Source organism: Melospiza georgiana, chromosome Z, assembly GCF_028018845.1.
Source record: "Melospiza georgiana isolate bMelGeo1 chromosome Z, bMelGeo1.pri, whole genome shotgun sequence".
NCBI classification, from domain to species: Eukaryota; Metazoa; Chordata; class Aves; order Passeriformes; family Passerellidae; genus Melospiza; species Melospiza georgiana.
In genome coordinates this window covers 6,360,518-6,381,052 of record NC_080465.1, presented here as the reverse complement: position 1 = coordinate 6,381,052, position 20,535 = coordinate 6,360,518, and the positions used below count along the sequence as shown (strand labels likewise).

General features: G+C 47.0%; 1 protein-coding gene across 4 annotated transcripts; it reads left to right on the top strand.

Moving 5' to 3' along the window:
- Positions 1–1,646: 1,646 nt before the first annotated feature.
- On the top strand, positions 1,647–20,243 carry RNF20 (ring finger protein 20). 4 transcript variants are annotated; one of them, XM_058044089.1, is made up of 21 exons: positions 1,647–1,668; positions 4,506–4,557; positions 5,088–5,258; positions 5,375–5,542; positions 5,660–5,807; positions 5,972–6,154; positions 7,406–7,524; positions 8,341–8,487; positions 8,659–8,736; positions 9,058–9,177; positions 10,392–10,571; positions 10,765–10,900; positions 11,564–11,685; positions 11,997–12,400; positions 12,969–13,086; positions 14,376–14,525; positions 15,461–15,673; positions 17,542–17,667; positions 18,535–18,675; positions 19,000–19,101; positions 19,332–20,243. In XM_058044089.1, exons 3-21 carry the CDS (start codon positions 5,130–5,132, stop codon positions 19,506–19,508), a joined length of 2,961 nt encoding a protein of 986 aa, XP_057900072.1. In that variant the 5' UTR covers positions 1,647–1,668; positions 4,506–4,557; positions 5,088–5,129; the 3' UTR covers positions 19,509–20,243. The 4 variants fall into 4 exon arrangements, with proteins under 4 accessions (XP_057900072.1, XP_057900070.1, XP_057900069.1 ...); XM_058044087.1 differs by having other exon boundaries at positions 5,071–5,258; XM_058044086.1 differs by lacking the exon at positions 1,647–1,668 and adding an exon at positions 1,700–1,769.
- Positions 20,244–20,535: the final 292 nt, after the last annotated feature.

The following is a 20,535-nucleotide window of genomic DNA, read 5'->3' as shown; positions in this document are numbered from 1 at the left end:
AGGGCTTTGCTCCACTGAAGTTGGAATCTGGTTATCTCTCTTAGGGCAGTTAGTCTGCTCTGAGTGTTTTGTGTACTATTTTGTTTTGCCCAGTCACTGGTTGCCTGAAGATGTCACTTTTCCACTTTATTGTCTTAGGCTGGCTGCTTCTTGTGTTCTTGGGCCCATTTGTCCAACCTCTTTCCTTGAGTGTGCAACCTGCAATCCCTTTCTTCATCTGCCACTGACAGCACCTGGAGCTGATTGACCAAAGCTCTTCTGTTCCCACCTTTGGGATGAATCTGTGCTCTGCTATTTCCTCAGCAGACTCCAGGCACACAAATCCTCTCACAAAAGAGAGGATTTCCCTCTGCTCTCCAGGGCAGAGCCTTCTGCTCACAACAACCTCAGGTTCAGCAACAGGTGGGAGAGAGATCAGCTCCCAGACCATCTCCCATAGGGCCTTTCCCCTTGGAAGCAGAACAGTTCTGCTGGATCAAAGATCACTTTAGGTACCGTCCTGGGTGTGCCAAAGCTCCAAATTTACCTGCACATCTGCAGACACATCAGGGTAATATGTGAATAGTTCACCATGCTGTGTCTTCACCTCCCACCTTACCAAAGAGGATGCATTTCACACCCATGTGTTGGGCTTTCATTAACAAATTTGGTGGCTACTACTACTCCAACAACTGGAGGGAAAGACAGTATTTGAAGTTTGGTAGGTCCTTTTAATTTGGAATAGAGGTTTGGAACAAGTAATGGGTGATGCTCAGCACAACCCCGGTCACAAAGCTGTGCATTTCATGTTTACAGGAGATTCAGTCCATTCAAGTCTCCTTTTGTGGCCGCAGCCTGAGCACACCAACACCACAAGCTCAAAACTGTCTCCTCTCTAGGCTGTTCCTTACACAACATCAGTTCTTCTCTGGGTCTTTGGTGGTTTCTCAATAGCAGGCTTCCCTCTGCTTATGCTAAAAGCGTGCACATCCTTTCCAAGAAACATTCTGCTTCAGTCACTCCAATTCTTAACCAATGGTAATTTTGTAAAGTGCTCAGCTCCTTCTTGTAGCAATTGGAAGTGAAGGACTGCGAGGTTCAGGAAAAAGCAGCCATATTTGTCACACTCCTGACTCTAAGTAATTGCAAATTTCTGCAAGATTTTCTCTGCACTGGCATTGGATTTCTTGGCTCCCCCATCTTCTTCAAAAAAGTCTCTCAAGTATTAATACAAGTATTATTGATCCCTCTCTTTCTCTCCTTACCACTCAGATTTTTTCCTTGTAATTTTTCCCTCATCTGTTGTGATGTCTCTGCACAATTCGCACAGTTAATCTTCAAACAACACGGAGGAAAGCAGAACATTTTCGCTGTTGGAGGGGAGCACGGGCGTGGTCTCTCCAGTGCCGAATGCAGGGAGACATTCACTGCCCCGACCCTGCTGCCACACCATGGCGGGCACAGAACGTTTAACCTACATCAAGCAGCTCCCCTGCCCTTCCCGCCCGCTCCGGCCGGGACGTGGCTCCATCCCGGGGCGGGCAGGGAGGCGGTCGCTCCACGGGGCCGCGTGTGGGCGGGGGCGGCTCCGCCCGCGCCGCCATCTTTGGTGCGGGTGAGGGCGCCGGCGTCTGCTGCCGCCGCAGCCCCGCCATGTCGGGCGAGGGCAAAGCGGCGCCTCCATGACGGGTGAGGGCGAAATGGCGGCCGGAAGGGGCGGCCCGTAGCGGCCATTGCCGGTGGAACGGGGCGCGGCGGCGGCGACAGCAGCGACGAGGCGGCCGCGGCGGGTCTGTGGGGCGGCTGTGGGCCGGGGGAAGCCAGGAGGGGGCCATGTGGAGGACAGAGGGGTCGCTGGGGGCTGGAGGCAGCGCACACCCGCGGAGGGCGGGACGGACCCGCGGGGAGTCCGGCTGGCGCTGTGGGAAGATGCCGGGGGCAGGGGCAGGACCCCCGCGGGATATGAGAGAGCGAAGGAGGTGTGGGAGCGACTGGTGTGTGTGGGAAGTTGGATCACAGCATCGGTCTGGTTGAGATCACCCTGTGCAACCCCCCTGCCAAGGCAGAGTCACCTGGAGCGGGTGACAGGGGAGCACATTCAGGTGGGTTTAGGATGTCTCCAAAGGCGGAGAGCCCACGACGTCCTTCCGAAGCTGTTCCAGTGCTCTGCCACCCTCGGTGTTTTTCCTCATGTTGAGGTGGAACTTCTTGGGTTTTAGTTTATGGCCAGTGCTCCTCATCCTGTTGCTGGGTAGCACTGAAGAGTCTGGACCACTCTTTTGGCACTCACCTTGGAAATATTTGTGTGCATTAATGAGATCCTCTCCCAGGCTAACCAGGCCCAGATATCACAGTCTCTTCTTATATGAGAGATGCTCCAGAGCCCTCATCATCTTTGTGGCTGTCATTGGAACCTCTCCAGCAGCTTCTTGTCTTTCTGGACTCTGAGGAGTCCAGAACTGGACACAGCACCCCATCCATGCCATGCTAGGGCCAAGCAGAGCAAAGGGTTGGGAGTTTTCCCCTTTCTCCTCCAATGCTTAAAATAGTCTTGCTGAGCTTGACCTGAAACCATGGAAAAATCCCTGTTAAGCTTGTGGATGGATCATTGTTTGACTGGAGTTCCTGCTGGGGAGTATAAACTCAAAAAGCAGTTTTTAAATCTGCCCAATGCTTTTATTTCTGTTTTTCTGTGTCTTTACATAAATTCAAGTTTTATACGTGTGTAGTGTGATTTCTGTACTGTAGCAGGAACATCAGGTGGTGGCAGATGTAATAAAAGTTTTGGATTTAGTTGTAAAATGGTAGTAAGTAAGAAGATAAAATCTTCAATCGATAGGGCTTGTCATCAGAAATCCACCTTTTTTAAAAGCAAATACAGAATGAGTAAGTAAAACTTACTGTTAAGTAGCAGAGCAGATCAGCTGTTCTGTGTCAAAAAGGAAATCTGACACTCAAAGAAATGTGCATTCATGCTTGGAGTCCTTTACTTCTTCTATGTGTGAGCAGCAGAAAGGATTGTCAGGCACTGGAAGGGGCTGCCCAGGGAGGTGGTGGAGTCCCTGTCCCTGGCTGGACATGGCACTCAGTGCTGTGGAGTGGCTGACGCAGTGGTGTTGGTTCATAGGTTGGGCTCGATCTCAGAGGTTTTTCCCATTGTAAATGATTCTGTGAAAGAGAAGGTCTGTGGCCAAAAAAGTAATGGGTTGGGGTCTGGTGTACAGTGTGTGAGGAAGTGGTGAGAGGGGACCTGGGGCTGAGGGGGGTGGTGCCAGGGGGCAGTGGAAGGGGTGTTTTGTCTGGGGACAAAAACCGTGAAAGGCAGTGGGCAGTGGTGGCTTGCTGGACTGACAGGGTACAAATGATATGTTTTTAGTGACAGCTGCTCCCTTCCAATGCTCTCAGAATTCCGGCTAAAGTCAGTGCTGCTGCAGGCTAAGAGAAGGAAAATGGTTCCATGGCAAGTTGTAAATTTGAGATATAATTTAATGTTTCTGTTAGAAGATACCTCACAGGATCTGTGCCGTAACTCAGCAGGATTTGTTTTAGTAACTCACTTAGAAATAATCTTTATACTGTTTTGCATATGATGAAGGGCAGTGCCACGCTGAGATGCTTGTGAAATGCTGAGATTTGGCAAAGCAGGGTACCAGCTTCATCTTCAAAAGGCAATGACCTTCTTGCTTTCAGTAGAACTGCTCAATTAAAGCAGATGAGAACTGGAAGGTTCAGTTCCTAACCCCTGCTTTGACCATAAATTCCATTTTAGGCTTAAATGGAACAGGTTGGGTTTTACTGGTATGGTCTGCACTTCATTCACTTCTGGTTTCATTCAGTCAGGCCACAGCCTTAGTGGCTGTGGGACAAGAATGCAGCTCACGTCTAGTGAAGATCTGGTTGGTTCCATTTTTCATTTCCAGCTGCTCCATTTGTGCTGGGAACCTTTTGAGGATACACTTGTAATTTTGCTCAATAGTATTTTAGGGAACTACAGGAAATACTGTTCGTACATGAGAAAAGCCTGTGTTATTGTTGAGGGTGATCAAGCACTTAGAGAGGCTGCCCAGAGCCATGGCTGAGTTTCTATGCCTGGAGATGCTCAGGCTGCCTGGACAGGGCCCTTGGCAACCTGCTTTGCCTGAGCCTGCTCCATGCAGGGCAGGTGATGTCCTCCCTCACAGCCCCAGCTGTTCTGTGATTCTCTGTTAGTCCAGAGCTTTTCAGACTGCTTTGGGTTAGGAATAGGTTCTCTTCAAACATGTTTTCATCTCTCCTGGTACACAGCAAAACTCTCGGAATGGGTCTTTACAAGCCTTGGCTCTGAGTTGCTTTTCAGTTCTGTAGGATTTGTGGGCTCTCTACGTACAGGGCTTATTTGTTTCCAGGGTGTTGCTGCCCTCAGCTTTGACTGGCTTTGTGTGTAGATTCAATAGGAACAGTTTGGTTGTTGTGCAGTGAACTGGTGCACATACACACTGTCTCAGTTGTTTGCCAAAGTCTAACCTGGTTCATTTTTGTTAATGCAGAAAAGCAGAGAGTGCACCTGGATGAAGACTTTTTTGCAAGGAGGGTGATAAGGTACAGTGCTTCAATTTTAACATTACAGAGCAGTGGATAATTTCCTCATTGGCTTTCTGCTTGAAGTGCAGATCCTGCTGGTGTCTTTTACTAATGTTGGACCAGAATGTGTGAGTCAGCACCGGCTGGCGCAATCTCCTATTTAGAACACAAGGAGTAAATTTGTTTCTATTACAGTGCTCCTTGTGGAAGCAAAGTAACAGAAACAAACAGAAACAAATTTGCTCCCCAAAGCAACAGGTGGGCAGAGGTGCAGTATTAGAGATGTGATCGCCCTTAGTGCCAGAGGTTCATTGCCTTGTCAAGAGTTATTCCCAGCTGCAATGTCACTTCAATGATTTACGGTCCTTTACCAGTCTTCCACTTTTAGTCCATTCCTCACAACAAATATTTTTCAAAATCTTTCCAGTTCCATGATCTTCTCTGTTTTGGGCGTTTTGTTACTGTGATGTGTCACCGTGTTAAAAACCCCAAATAAACTGACTGCAGGGATTTGGCGTTTTTTTTTTATAGTGTTCTTTAATCTTCAGGAAGAACTTGGAGAAGGTGGGAATCTGTACACTTCAGCCACCATGTCTGGAATTGGCAATAAACGGACAGCTGGAGAGCCTGGCCCTTCTGCACCTCCGGAGAAGAAGGCAGGTGTTGAAGATTCGGGCACCACTGTGGAGACCATTAAACTTGGTGGTGTTTCTTCAACGGTATATCTTCCTTGCATACCCCCACTCCATCCTTTGGTTTTTTTCATCTGGAGGCAGCAGTGTCTCTGGGGTCATGGTGAGCCCTTCTGTAACCTGGCCTGTGTCCCTGTGCCCAGGAGGAGCTGGACATCCGGACCCTGCAGACCAAGAACCGGAAGCTGGCGGAGATGCTCGACCAGCGCCAGGCCATCGAAGATGAGCTTCGGGAGCACATTGAGAAGCTGGAGCGTCGGCAGGCCACTGACGATGCCTCCCTGCTGATCATCAACCGCTACTGGAATCAGGTTGGGAACAGCTTTTGTTACTTCTTATACAGTTTTCTTGTCTCCCCTGTACCGCTGCACTGCTTTTGTTCACATCCATTCTTTATCTTGTCTTGCCTTGCCTATCCCATCATTCAGTTTGATGAAAATATCCGCATCATCCTTAAACGCTTCGACCTGGACCAAGGTCTTGGAGATCTTTTGTCTGAAAGAAAAGCACTGGTGGTGCCGGAACCTGAACCAGACTCTGACAGTAATCAGGAGCGCAAAGATGAGAGGGAACGAGGTGAGCCACCTGTCTGGGGACAGTGGGAAAGGTGGATTTCAGCTGTGGACAATGCTGATGTCCATTTCTAAAGGCTGACAGACCTTTTTTTTGTGATTCTAAAGAGCAGTGATATGCTACCTTCTAGAGCACACTTACTTTTTTTCACCCCTTTATGTTCCCAGGGGAAGGATTGGAGCCAGCATTCTCCTTCCTGGCCACTCTAGCCAGCAGTACCAGTGAGGAAATAGAATCTCAGCTGCAGGAGCGTGTGGAGTCCTCCCGCCGTGCTGTTGCCCAGATTGTGACAATGTATGACAAGCTGCAGGAGAAAGTGGATGTGCTGTCTCACAAGCTGAATAGTGGAGGTATGACAAAGGTGGCAGGTATTCAAGAATGTTTATCTGTCCCTACCTTAGACCTGATCCTGCATTGTAGACATTAAGGTCTAGTCCTTGTCATGTGCATTTATTTTCTAAAATGAATTTGTTTGCCTTTCCAAACATTTGGAATTTGTTTGCCTTGTTATCAAAACCTCTTCCAAAGGACCATGTGCTAGAAGTGCATCGTATCTACCTCTGTATTTGCATGCTGAGGGCTCTGCTGAGGCTCTCAGTTGGGCTAAGAAGCAGCTTGTTTCTGCCAGTACTGTGTTCATGTGCCTGAGAAGTCAGAGAGCACAGTTGAACCTCCTCAGCCACCTGTCCTCAGCCACCACATAAAAGGTTTCACGCTTACAAGTAAAGAAGTGAAATCAGCATTGTGAACTGATGTTGGACTCCTTCTCCTTTGAGGTTTAGTAGAAGGTGTAGCAATAACAAGCTGCTCAGTTTCCACTGAGTCCTGAGCAAAATTGTACCTATCTCATGGTGTGGTGTGCTTAGTGTAGCTGTCAGTTTTGAACATAGCAGAGTTCTGCAGAGAAAGCCAAATTACCATCTTCTAAAAATTAATGTAGCAGATTCACTTTAGACTCAGATGACCGTTGAAAAAACATCATTAGCTTAAGGTAAGATTTTTAATCTTTTGAAAGAAACCTTGGGTGAAATATCAGCTCATGCTTGGTGTGCCTTCTGTGTGCTCTGACCAAGTCTGGTATGGGTGTCGGAACATGTTGCTGTCCTTGGCTGGCAGTCATAAGCTGTAGTAGCTTTGACACTGGTGCCATGTGAACCTGTCTCCAGGTGCTCTAGTTTCACCTGTCACCGCAGTGCTGTGGTTGTCACATGGTGTCATGGTGTGTTGGCCTGATGTGTCACCCTGGGCCACCTGTTGCAGCAGGTTTGTGAATGCATTTGGGCAGCATTCGAGTGTCCCTGGGTTGCAAGAGCATGGTCTGGGTTGCTGGCACAGACACAGCTCAAGTGGTCTCTGGTGTTAGGGGATGGCCCCCAGGTCAGAAATGGACAGCACTGTTAAACTGCAGAGCCTTTTGCTTATGCAGTGCAAGTCAGAGCTCTCTGTGGATTGAGATCAGGCCCTCAGGAAGCACCCATGGCCGAGGCAAATCAAACCAACGTTCGACTCAGAAGTCTCCTTTTCTGTTTTCTTTCTCTCTTTGCTGTTCAGGAATCAAAACCAGATTTCCATTAATTCCCTTTTATTTGTGCACCTTTCAGATATTTCACTGATGGAAGAAGCAGTAGTGGAGCTGAATACCTACCTGTCACACGAGAATGGACGGCTGCAGGAACTGGCTGATGTTCTTCAGGAGAAGCACAGGGTCATGTCTCAGGAGGTATGAGCAGGGTAGAGAAAGAAATCTGCTTTGGGGTCCTGCTTAGCATAATTTATGGTTCCCATAGATTGGAAGGCAGTTCCTATCCTTGGAGAGGCACAGGAGGAGCATGGTTTGAAAGTTACAAAAAGGGTTGTTGTTGTGGAGAGCTGTACATAGATTTTCTGTATAAATCAGGTTGATTTGCTTGTTACATCACTAAAGGAAAGGATGTAAGTGAGACAGTGAACTGAATGGATTTAAATTTTAAAGAAGAGAGGAGAGCAGAGAACCTGGGGGCACTTGATGCTGAGGTGGCTATGTAGACACCTGGAACAGTCAAGGTGACATCCCTGTCACTCTGAATTTCTTGGTTTCTCCATGTAATTTGACAGTGTAGTGATATCAGTTACAGGATGATCCCAGTTGTTAAAGGATTCACATTAGTAGCACGTTTGTTTGAGAGATTTCAGTTCATTAAAAAATTGGGTTAATGCTGGTCTTGCACAGTGTTAGACATTTGAGCCCTTAGGTGCTCTCTAAAGTAGATGGACATAGGGATTGAAAAGATTAAAATCAAAAAAGGCTTTGAATCAGCTGCGGTGGCTGCCTCTGTATTCTGTCAGATATTACCAGCTTCCTGCTCTTTCTCAATTTTCAGTTTTGTCTTATTTTTGTTGCTGTCTTGTGTAAAATTCAGGACAGTTCATGGAATAGTCTGTCACCACAGCAAAAGATAAAAAGCACATGATGAATAAGAGAAAAATGACTCCTGAGCAGCATCAGGAAAAGTTGGCTCTATGCAATGCGTTGGTTAAAGCACTCCTTTGATTGCAGTTCTCCAAGCTGCAAGAGAGGGTGGAGACAGCAGAATCCCGGGTGTCTGTCCTGGAGACCATGATTGATGACCTGCAGTGGGACATTGACAAGATCCGCAAGAGAGAGCAGAGGCTCAACCGCCACCTGGCCGACGTCCTGGAACGAGTAAGCGCTGGCCAGGAGACCTGGGAAGTGGGGGTGGTGTTGGATGGGTGCGTGTCATCCTCTCTGGGACTTTGCTGGGAGAACTGAGAACCTGCAGTGTTCTTTCTTTGGTCTTGGACCTGCTGCATCACTCTTGTCAGTATTTCACTGGGTCTCTTGTATTTCTTGCAGGTAAATTCCAAAGGCTACAAGGTGTATGGAGCTGGGAGCAGCCTCTATGGGGGAACAATCACCATTAATGCCCGCAAGGTGAGGTCAGGAGCTTGTCTGTTGGCAAGGGGAAGAATACATTCAAGGAGAACAAGGGCCACAATTTGAACAGAATTTAGATACTTATTAGATAATTTTTAGATCCTGTGCCACAAAGCTGAGTGACTCTGGACAAGCCATTTTGTCTGTGTCATGAGTTTTCTACTTAAGAAACACCTGGTGGAATTAGACTCTTGTCTCGCTTGGTCAAGTTACCCGACTGCTCAGTCTGTAGCTGCTGTTACTGTGTGAACAGATAGTTCATTAGCACTCTCAGGAGACACCTTAACAGTAGGATTTACAAGCAGTTTATCCCAACAGTTTGAGGAGATGAATGCAGAGCTGGAAGAGAATAAAGAGCTTGCTGGGAATCGTCTTAATGAATTGGAGGAACTGCGTCAAGATCTTGAGGAAGTAACAACACAGAATGAAAAGCTCAAGGTGAGACACCTGTAGCTGTGTGAGGATGAAGGTGTTCTGTGGGATGGGCGGCCCTCAGCTTTGCAGTGCTGTGTCTGCAGAAACCTCATTGCAGTGTCTGTTCTGAGCCTGCTCTTTAGCTGTGTTACACTTTGCTCCAGGTACAATTGAGCGGATCTGTGGCTCCACTTGCAGCTCAGTGCGTTGGTGACACCGTGTGGCCACTGCTGGAAATTGTAATGGTTTCCTGCCCGTGTCCCGTTCTGATCTTTGAGTCCATGTTAACCATGTCTGGTTAAAACTGTTTTCAGATTTTTACCATCTTCCGCTTTCCCCATGCCCTATGCAAGTGGAACCAGAGAACAGAAACAATCAAGGAACTTGTATGGGGAGAGTGGCTCTTGAAAGAGTCAATGAACCTCTGTGGGGGATGGATAGATAGGAGACAGCCTGTGAGTTTGTGATGTTTTAAAAGTGGTAACACAAGAAGCCATGGTTCTGTGGTAGATAAGTGTATGATGGAGAGAATAATCCAAATTTCATGTTAGTGGTCATGCCAGTTATAAGAAATGTCTGTCTCAGTAACTTAAATCCAGAGATCTGATGCTGAAAACTGTCTTGAGGCACCTCTGAATTCTGTTTATCTACATGAGGTTGTTTAGAGAGAAGTGGTCTTTAGCTAACAACTTTTTTTTTGCCCTGTAATTACTTTTAAGCTGACTGCAGGTATATATGTGTCTGTTTCACTGCAGCTAGTCCCAATCATTTGCTAACTATTTTTTTTTGCAGTTCAGTTCTATACCTCTGGAATTTTCTTTCATTTCCCTTTCAGTTATCTAGTGGTAGAAGGCTGACATAATGCCTACTTGCATGTGTATTTCTTCTGTTCTCTCATACTTTTCTATGTGTCCATCTTTATTGATCTGGGTGTTTACAATTTATTATGTTTTCCAAGCTCATATCTTTGAGAGAAACTATTTCAGGACCTAAGATTCAAAAACTTCCGTCTTGTGGTTGTGTGAGAGAAGCGGCCTAGCGCATGAAGAGAACACAGACACTTTTTAAGATTGGTGCTGAATCATATCATTTGGACCTACTTCACAGCAGTGCTATTCAAGTTCTACTTTTGTCTTTGCTTGTGGCAGCTTGATTCACTGTTCTCATGTCCTGAGAGACAGAAACCAAAGGCAAGGGGATAATTTTCTTTTTGTGGCATTTTCTTGTGTCCCAACCAGGTTGAGCTGCGGCGGGCAGTGGAAGAGGCTGTGAAGGAGACCCCGGAATATCGCTGCATGCAGTCCCAGTTTTCTGTTTTGTACAATGAGAGTCTGCAGCTGAAGGCACACCTTGACGAGGCCCGCACGCTGCTCCACGGCACTCGCGCCACGCACCAGCGCCAGGTGGAACTGATCGAGGTAATGCCTCTGCTCCCTCAGCCTGGGAGCTCTGCCGTGCCACCAGCCATCACTGCTGGGTCTGTGTGCCTCTGCAAATGCTCAGGAAATAGACATTTCTGGCAATAATTCAGGCTCTGGTGGTACCTGATATTGATGAGGTGAGATACTCCAGGTTCAGAGCATTGAGTTCTGTTTCCTTTTTGTTCCTCAGAGGGATGAGGTCAGCCTTCACAAGAAGCTACGCACAGAGGTGATTCAGCTGGAGGACACCCTGGCACAAGTCCGCAAAGAGTATGAGATGTTGAGGATAGAGTTTGAACAGACACTTGCTGCCAATGAGCAAGCAGGTAAGGTGTTGTTCTGCTGTCCCTAAAACAAACACCACCTACTCACCAATGCCCCTTAGGGGCTACAGTGCACTAGGATGCATGGGTTGATTCCTTGTTGCTATTAAATACTTGTTCTGGCAGCTCTCCTCATCTCAACAAACAAAGCTGTTCACCTGTTTTGTTGGGAGGCCAAGTCCATGTTATCCAACTTCTTTCTAGATGCTGCATAATAGGTACATTTTTCTAACAATTCTGGTTTATGGCAGGATGTATTGCATGATTAAAAATTACTTGAGGAGAGGATTCATTTCCAAGTCTGTAAGGACAATCTAGATAGCAAAGCAGTGATTCTTAAATTTCAGAAGAAATAAATTACTTCTGAAGTAGCATTTAAATCAGATTTCTTTTGTAACATGACATGTTTCCCTTAGGCGCCTGGTCATAAAAAGAATGTTAAGTGGGAACTTAGGACTATGAATTTGCAAGGACTTATGGTTGCATATAAAACTGGCATGACTTTCCTTCTGCAAATGTTTTGTGTTGCTCTGTTTTATGGCAGAGTGGTGATAGTCTTATTTTGTTCTTTGTCATTGTCACTTACCTTGTTCTCCATCTCCATGAAAGTCCTCAAGAAGATTGACGGAAGTGTGGTTTGTTGCAGAGGTGTTTCTGTTTTTGCAGGTCCCATTAATCGGGAGATGCGTCACCTCATCAGCAGCCTCCAGAATCACAACCACCAGCTGAAGGGAGAGGTGCTGAGATACAAGCGCAAACTGAGAGAGGCCCAATCTGACCTGAGCAAGGTAACACAGCAGGAAATGCCAGAAAAGAGGGAAGAAGCTTAGGAGAAGGGGGAATGCTGTCACCCTTGCCAGGAATACCAACCTTTCTGATACGCTGTGCAGGATGCAGTGAAATTTTCTTTAGAGCTCTGCTGTCTGCTGCTTCTTTAGACCAAACAAATGGTCTTCCTTTGTAGCTGTGTAGTGCTCCATGAAAATGGGGCGTGGAAGCATGGATCTGGGAAGACAAGGGAGAAGGGGATAAGGAAGACTCCTGGCTAAGAACTTAAACATTTGTTTTCTTGGTCATCTCTCTTCCTGTTCCGCACCAGATCCGCTCTCGCAGTGGCAGTGCTCTCCTCCAGTCCCAGTCCAGCACTGAAGACACAAAGGAGGAACCTGCAGAGATCAAGCAGGAGCCTGATGATCCTTCTGCCCCAGTGCCTGTTCCCAAGGCTGCTTCTGAAGATGTTAATGAGATGAAGGCCAGGCGAGATGAAGAGGAACGGGAGCGGGAGAGACGGGAAAGGGAGAGGGAACGAGAGAAGGAAAAGGAGAAGGAGAAAGAGAGAGAACGAGAAAAAGAGAAAGAGAAGGAAAAGGAGCGGGAGCGGGAAAAGCAGAAGCAAAAGGAATCAGAGAAGGAGAGAGAGTCCAAAGAGAAGGAGAAAGGGAAGCATGAAGATGGAAGAAAGAAGGAGGCTGAAGTGATCAAGCAGCTGAAGGCTGAGCTCAAGTAAGAGTTGCTGTTTCTCCATTTCCTGTGTGAGCAGTCCCCAAGCCTGGGGTGTTCATGTGTTCTTGCTTTTACGGAATCAGCATCACTGGAGTTGGGAACCAGGAGAGTTTCTTGACACCCTCTGTATCTGATTGTGATATGGTCAGTGCAGTAGCCTAAAGCATGAATTACCAAAGCAGATACTTCATGGTGTGAGTCAAGTAATATTGATTTGTTGCTGTCATAACAACAGCACAGAAGTTCACAACAGCAGGTTATTAAGAGAGGACACAGCAGTGTTCCCACTCCTATATGGTTCCCAAAGCAGAGGTGGAGAGTTTGTAGGTATTATTAGGATATGTATTTCATCTCCAGCCTACTTCTTGGATTTCAACCTGTGTGCCTGAAAATGTTTTATTTCCAGCCTATACTCAGCTGCTGTTTTATGTTACCAGGATAAAATGAGCCACCAACAACTCCATATCCATATGGGAGATGAAAGAATATTGCCAGGCTGTGGTGCTGGCTGTGTAACAGTGTGGCTTTGCTGCTGTGTTCTCACTGTGGTCTGTCTGCCTTTCTCCAGGAAGGCCCAGGAGAGCCAGAAGGAAATGAAACTGTTGCTAGATATGTACCGCTCTGCCCCCAAAGAGCAGAGAGACAAAGTGCAGCTCATGGCAGCTGAGAAGAAGGCAAAAGCTGAGGTATTCCAAATTTCTCTTCCTCTTTTCTTTTTAATGTGTTACTTGAACTTCTTTTCAGATACTCTGTAGCAGAACTGTGTTGTTTCTCTCCTCAGAACTGAGGGTTGTTTGTCTTCTCAGCTTTGTCACTTAGAGATTGGAATGGTCTGGAGATAAACGGGGACTAGTTCCTAGTGCAGGCACATTCACACAACAATCTCTAGGTTCATAAGCACAGACCCAGTTGCAGATTCCTTCAGTTCCAGCATGTCCCTCTCTGGGACCCCTGCGGTTCCAAGCCCCTCTTGCCTTCTTCACAAGCAGATCTCACCTGTAGGCAGCACTTCCTCTGTGCAGCACACACACATGGCGTAAAGAGTTAGATTACATGGCAATACTTAGGAAAATGTGTAATGAAAAGATACAAGAAGATAGGACAGGACAGGCTGTGATAATCGTGGGCAAGGCTGAGCCAGACAAATGTGTACTGATTGCCCATATTTCCCATGGGACTGGCTTCTTTTATACCCTTCTCCGTCTAACCCCAGTTTGTTCATCCTTGGTCTCCATTTCCCTGCACATTTCTTCTGGATTTGAGCTGCTCTTAATTGCCGCAGCTGTCCCAGTTCAGGAGGCATTCCTGCTTTACAGTGTCATCAGTTACAAAGTCCCAGCTGATCTTCCTGGAAGTGGTTCCCATAGTTTCTTGGAAACTGTTGTGACTGGGGAGGTTTGCTTCCTCTTTTTGTAGCTGTGTTTGTTTTGTCAGGTTTGTGTCTCTATATATTTTGTTTTGGGTTTTTGCCTTCTCCCACACTCAGATAATCTTGATGGAGTAAATATTTTTACACTCTCATGTGCTGTCAACATTTAGTGTGACTGACCAGGTTTCATTCCCATCACTGCCTCCCTTACCATTTGCCTGCCAAGTTTGTATCTCTGTATGTTTTATTTTACCTTTTCATTTTCCTCTAATCCCCTCCTTGTATGGAAGAAGGTCCTTGACCAGATGGCATTAAAGGAGCAGAGGCTTTCTGAGCCTGTATACATGTACAATTGCAGGAGGCTGATGTTCCTACTCTGATAAAAGACGAAATGAAATTTTCAAAGGTGTGGAAGCCAAGATCTTGGGCCTACAGCCCATCTCAATGGTACATCTGCCTGTAACCACCGTCAAAACAACCTGGGTTTTTTTTGCCATGCTTTGAAGGCAGTCCTGAGTGTTTCAGAGAATTTTCGGGAAAACAGGCTCTGAACAATGCTCAGGGCATATCCTTGTGTTTAGTGTTGTTTCTGGTTGGTTCTTTTAGCTTGAAGAACTGAGGCAGAGGGTGAAAGAATTGGAAGACAAGGAAAAAAAGGAGAGTAAGAAGATGGCTGATGAGGATGCTCTCCGCAAGATCCGAGCAGTGGAAGAACAGATTGAATATTTACAGAAGAAACTTGCCATGGCTAAGCAGGTGAGAAATTCCTGATGAGTTCTCTTTTGACTGGGGCAACTGGAGGAGCTGCCTTCAGGTTACGTCCAGAAAGAGAGAAGGAATTTATATCTGTATGGGCCAGGGATGGGAGTTTGGTGCTTGTTTACCAAAGGGGAAAAAAACTGAGCAAGCAAAAGAGCTACCAATGAAATAACCCCCTTCACCCTCAGCTCTGGGATATCACAGGCAGGCCATGGTGGGAAATGTTTAATCACAATTAAACATTAAATAAACAGTTAAACATATGGCCTTGGTGAAGAACAAAGAGGAGAATTGGCTTTATTTTGTCAGCCATTAGGGGAAGAGATGACAACTTTAAGACTTACTACCTCCTCAGTTCATTTAGTGAATATTTTGCATGGAAGTGGTACATACCTTCTGCTAAAAATGGCTCAATCCAATGAGAGAGCAGGAACACCTCAGCAGGATAGAGGCAAGCCAATGAATTGACACGTACTTTCTTAGAATTTGGATTCTTGTTGCTGTAGAACAGAACTGCTCTACCATTTCAATGCTGAAGTGGCCAAAGTGAGTTTAAGCAGCTTGGCAGCCTGTTAGTTGGAAGCTGTCAAGCTGTCCACATGTAGAATTTTTGCCCTGGTGCATGTGACAGCTGTTCAGCTGCTGGGAATTGGGTGTTGATTTCTGCCCAGCTCTTGTAACGACTGTGTCAAACCTGATTCTGCCAAACAAGTGACATGTAATCTTTTGTCTGCACCTTCAAATTCAGAGTACCTCTGCTGTGCTGCAGACTTGTAGAGAATACATTTTTCTGGTTGTTGGGATAATGGTGTTCCCTGACACTGAGAATCTTCCTCCATCTTCGATAGGTTTGGTGTCTCTGAATAAAAGGTTCAGGCTTACTCTAGGGGGTCCAGGGCACAGTTTGGCCAGAGCCTGTGATTCTTTTGCAGGAGGAAGAGGCCCTGCTGTCAGAAATGGATGTCACAGGCCAAGCCTTTGAAGACATGCAAGAGCAGAACATCCGCCTGATGCAGCAGCTGCGGGAGAAGGATGATGCCAACTTCAAGCTGATGTCAGAACGTATCAAGTCCAACCAAATCCATAAGCTGCTGAAAGAGGAAAAGGAGGAGCTAGCAGATCAAGTTTTGACACTGAAAACACAGGTAATAGGGAAAAAGGAGAGAGGACAAGAGAGATGGTGGGGAGATGGAGGTGTGGGTTATCTGTTTTAGGCAGCTGCGCACAACCATTTGCTCTCTCCCCCACTGAGGGAAAGGGGAAAGAATCAGAAGGGACAAAGTGAGAAAACAGGTGAGCTGAATAAAGGCAGTTGAACAGTTAAAGCAGAGATGTCCATACAAGCAAAACAAGAAATTAATTAACTGGTTACTTCCTGGGGCAGGCAGGAAGGCATGGCTTAATCAGGCCTTACTGTTACTAAATGCTGCAGCTCTGAAAATCCTCCCACTGCCGCCTTTCCACCAGCTGTTGCTGCTGTGCACAGCATTGTAGGGTGTGGAACACCCCTTGGGCCAGCTGCATCAGCTGTCCTGGCTGTGTGGCATCCCAGCTTCCTGGGCACCCTCAGCCTACCTGCTGGTGGGCAGCATGAGACACAGAAGGTCTTGGTGCTGTAGAAGTACTGCTCAGCAGCAGCTAAAACAGTGCTGTGTTACTGACAGTGTTTTGCTCCAAAATGCAAAACATAGCAGCATGTGAGCTGCTCTGAAGAGAATTAACTGTCCTCACCAGAATCAGTCCAGGATGGAGTGTTCCTCTAACCAGCCTGGGAATGCATCAGGATTCAAAGGGGCCTGTCATTGTAGGAAACTGTGGCTGCTGTACGAGCATTACAATGTCCTACGGGTTCACTGCTATGGAGAGCAGATGGGTGAGAAAAAGTGGGAAGTTCTTTTCCTGTTGGAATAGTACTTCTGCCTGTATATTCTATCTGTAGCTGTGTATACTGGTAACAAGCAGGAGGAGTTGGAAACCGTGGTTCAGTCTGAACTACCTCAGACATAGGCACAGGCTGGGAGAGGAAATCACTGAGAGCACCAGAGCAGAGAAGGACTCTTGGATTCAGGTGGATGAGAGGCTCGACCTGACCCAGCGGCACACGCTGGGAGCCCAGAAAGCCAACTGCATCCTGGGCTGCATCCGAAGCAGCGTGGGCAGCAGGCTGAGGGAGGGGATTCTGCCCCTCTGCTCTGCCCTTGTGAGAGCCCAGCTGCAGTGCTGCATCCATCTCTGGGGTCCTCAGCACAGGAAAGACACATGGACCTCTTGGAGGGAGTCCTGAGGAGCCTGTAAAGATGATGAGAAGAAATGAGCACCTCTGCTACAAGAACAGGCTGAGAGAGCTGGGCCTGTTCAGCTTGGAGAAGACTCAGGGGAGACTTCATTGCAGCCTTCCAGTACCTGAAGGGGGCTTAGAAAAATGAGGGAGATTACCAGGACAAGAGGCAGTGGTTTTAAATTGAAAGGGGGCAGGGTTATATTAGATGTTAGAAAGAAATTCTTCACTCAGAGGGTGGTGAGGCACTGCTGGAGGTTGCCCAAAGATGTTGTGGATGCCTCATCTCTGGAAGTGTTCAAGGCCAGGCTTGGATGGGGCTTTGAGAAACATGCCCTAGTGGAAGTTATCTCAGGGAGTTATCTCAGGCTGGGACCAGAGGATCTTTAAGGTCCCTTCCAATCCAGGCCATTCTATGACTTTGTATCCTGTCATCCTTGGTGCCACTGTGGAACTGTTCACTGCCTTACAGCAAGTCTTTAAGCCACTGTCCAAAAATTAAGACATCTTTGTTGCAAATATTTGCTAACTTTTAAAAGTGTTGACCAGGGAGATCTGGGTACAGCTCTCTCGATACAGGCACAGCTGCTCTGGGAGAAAAGGGCAAGCTGAAGGTGTGCTCCCTGGTGATGGGGAGGCAGGGGTAGTTTTAGCTACAGCTTGAATGACAGCTCTGAAGACCCACAGAGCATGCATGCATTCATTCCTTCTCTTCCCACTGTGTCCCTTTCCAAGGTGGATGCCCAGCTGCAGGTGGTGCGTAAGCTGGAGGAGAAGGAACACCTACTGCAGAGCAGCATTGGGACAGGAGAGAAGGAGCTGGGGCTGCGAACACAGGCTCTGGAGATGAACAAACGCAAGGTGAGCGATGCCTACCTTTCCTCTTGGGCTGTGACGGGGAGTTGCTGCCTTGGGGAGGCATGGAAGGCTCTGAGCTCTTACTGGCATTACAGAACCTGGTATTTCCTTATTTGGGATGAGTGTATCAGAAGGCTGAGGAGTCCTGGAGAGAATTATGAGTAAAGTACTGGAGACTGATGTTTTGCTTTGATAAGGAAAAGCAGGTTATACATTTTTCTGTGTAACCTGTGGTGAAGAGAGAGCAGCCAGATGAAGTTAGTTGAGGTCAAGGCCTTTGTAGCAAGGATGGGAGAGGCAAAAGGAAATACAGCTGGGGAATGTGAACACTTTCAACAAATGCCTAAGATCAATGAAGTAGGTGTGTTATCAGTAAAATAAGACTAAGTCTTATAGCTGCCTTTGTTGTTAAGTTTTAGAAATACAGAAATTACATTAAAACAGGCAAAAAGGAAAGCACTGTGAAGAGGAGCTGGGGACAATTCAGCAGAGTCACCTGTGCTTAGCATGACAATTTGTGGTGTAAGGGCATTTGGTTATAAAGTTAGAAGAGAGCTGGTGAAGAGAGAAGATGGTTAGATATAGGTATCTTGCAGTTCTGTCTATTAACAGCTATAGAACTGCCTCTGAACACTTTAGTAGTGAAAATGTGAAAGCTGGAAGGCTGAAAATACCTCAAGAAGAGATTTGGATGATCATTAGTGTTTTTCTAAGTGATGTGCTTTGCAGTGTGCCAGGGTTTGGCTCTGCCCAAAGGAATCTTGAAGCTAAATTATAGAACTTGTTGATAATAGGGTAATAACAAGGGACTAGAAGCCACTAGAGCTGTTCTTCTATGTTTGGTCCTTATATACTGGTTTTCTTTCTCAGGCCATGGATGCAGCCCAGCTTGCAGATGATCTGAAGGCCCAGCTAGAGCTGGCTCAGAAGAAGTTACATGATTTTCAGGAAGAGATTGTGGAAAACAGAGTAACTAGAGAGAAAGAGATGTTCAACTTCAAAAGGGCTGAGGTATATATCCTATGCACAATCCTTTAAGATCTGTCTGCTTTAGTGTCCTTCTCCTTGGACACTGAGCTTGCCGAGGGTTTCAGCTGAACTGCTCTTGGTGTCCAGTTTCACTTTGACTTTGGCTTCATCAGGTCTTGCCTCTTTCAGATTTTGTCCCCTGATAACTGACAATACTTGTGGCATCAGAGGATCATGTTGTCTCTTAGATTATAGTGGGTGAAACTATGGGTGGCATGACTTAGCCAGGTGCATGTTCTCTTTGGTCCCTGAAGAAACTGACACAGAATGTACTGCTCCTTCTCTTGGTCTCCTGTTTTTGTGCAGGAAGATATTTCTAGGTTGCGCAGGAAGCTGGAGACCACAAAGAAGCCTGACATGGTTCCCAACTGTGATGAGATCTTGATGGAGGAAATCAAGGATTACAAGGTGAATATCTCTGTCCCTCAGCTTCCCTTTTTACCTTAGTCAGAAGCTGTGTAGGCACACTTCCACTATCTGACATCTCTCGTGTGTACTCTGGCACTGGAGAAACCACGTTGTCCTTCTGAGGAATGGAAGGACCTTCATGTTGAGACATGTCTGAGCACAGCAGCTGGGCTGCAGGGCCCCTCACAGCTCTGTGTCTGTGTGTCTATATGTCTGTGTGTGTGTTGTAGGCCCGCCTGACGTGCCCGTGCTGCAACATGCGCAAGAAGGACGCGGTGCTCACCAAGTGCTTCCACGTCTTTTGCTTCGAGTGCGTGAAGACGCGCTATGACACCCGGCAGCGCAAGTGCCCCAAGTGCAACGCGGCCTTCGGGGCCAACGACTTCCACAGGATCTACATTGGCTGAGGCCCTCTGAGCCCCCGCTGCTGCCGAGCCAGCCTCCCTCCCTCTCAGCTTCTGCTGCCTGAGCTGCAGTGTCTCCTGGGAGGGGCCTTCAGGGTCTCAAAAGAAACACACTCTGGATCTTGCTTCCTTTCTTGGCCCCGTCCCTTTGGTCTTGCCCTCAGTTTTTGTGTGTTCTTTGTGCCTGAGAGGAAATTGCCCATCCCTCGCTTTGACACTGCCAAGGTGGGAACATGCCACTGAAGTGCTGCCTTGGTGGGATAGAAGCTGAGCTGCAGCAGAGATTTGTGAGAGCTTTATTTGAGGGTTCTTGTCTGGATGCTAATTAAATCCTATCAAGGAATCACACTGCTCCTGGCAGGGAAGAGTTTCCCAATTAACAGGCCCAATAGAGACCAAGGAAATGAATCTGTATCCTCAGTGGAACAACTCCTTAGGTACTTGTCCATCTTCCTGAGCCCAGGGCAAGAACCCCTGAGGGCTGGTGCACTAGGAAACCCTAGCCCCAAACAAACACATCTAAATATCCAGAAGAGAGAAAGGAGAGATCTTGGAGACCCTTAGAAAATAGCATTCCACTGATGAGCCCTGGTTGATGTGCTCACTTTCCCCTAGGCTGAGGCATTGCTGTCACTGTCCATCTCAGAGAGGGACTTCTAGTGGTTCCTTTGCTGCAGGTTTACCATAAAGATTAACCTTGTTATGTACAAATTCTTATTAAAGCTGTTGTTTGGTTTATTTTTCTGGTCTCCTGCCTCTGGTACTGTCTGTCTACTCTCCCATCCTTTGTCCAGTTCTTGGAAACATTTCTAACAAACTTTAAACTTCAACAGTGGAGACACCTAATTTCTTCCGTCCTCTCCTTTCAAAATATGCCCAGCTGGAGCAACTTTTGTCCCTTTGGCTGTGTCCCCAGTGGCTTATTCCTGATGCAACAGGAGGGCCAGGGTGCTGCATTATTTCTGCAGTCATTTTGTCATGGCTAGAGGGAATTTTGGAAGGGATGTCATATGGCTTAGAGTATCAGTGC

Coding starts and splice junctions, on each gene's coding strand:
- RNF20 (XM_058044089.1), top strand. CDS start 5,130: ATGTCTGGAATTGGCAATAAACGGACAGCTGGAGAGCCTGGCCCTTCT. Junction 5,259..5,374: donor TTGGTGGTGTTTCTTCAACG/GTATATCTTCCT, acceptor CCCTGTGCCCAG/GAGGAGCTGGACATCCGGAC. Junction 10,901..11,563: donor TGCTGCCAATGAGCAAGCAG/GTAAGGTGTTGT, acceptor CTGTTTTTGCAG/GTCCCATTAATCGGGAGATG.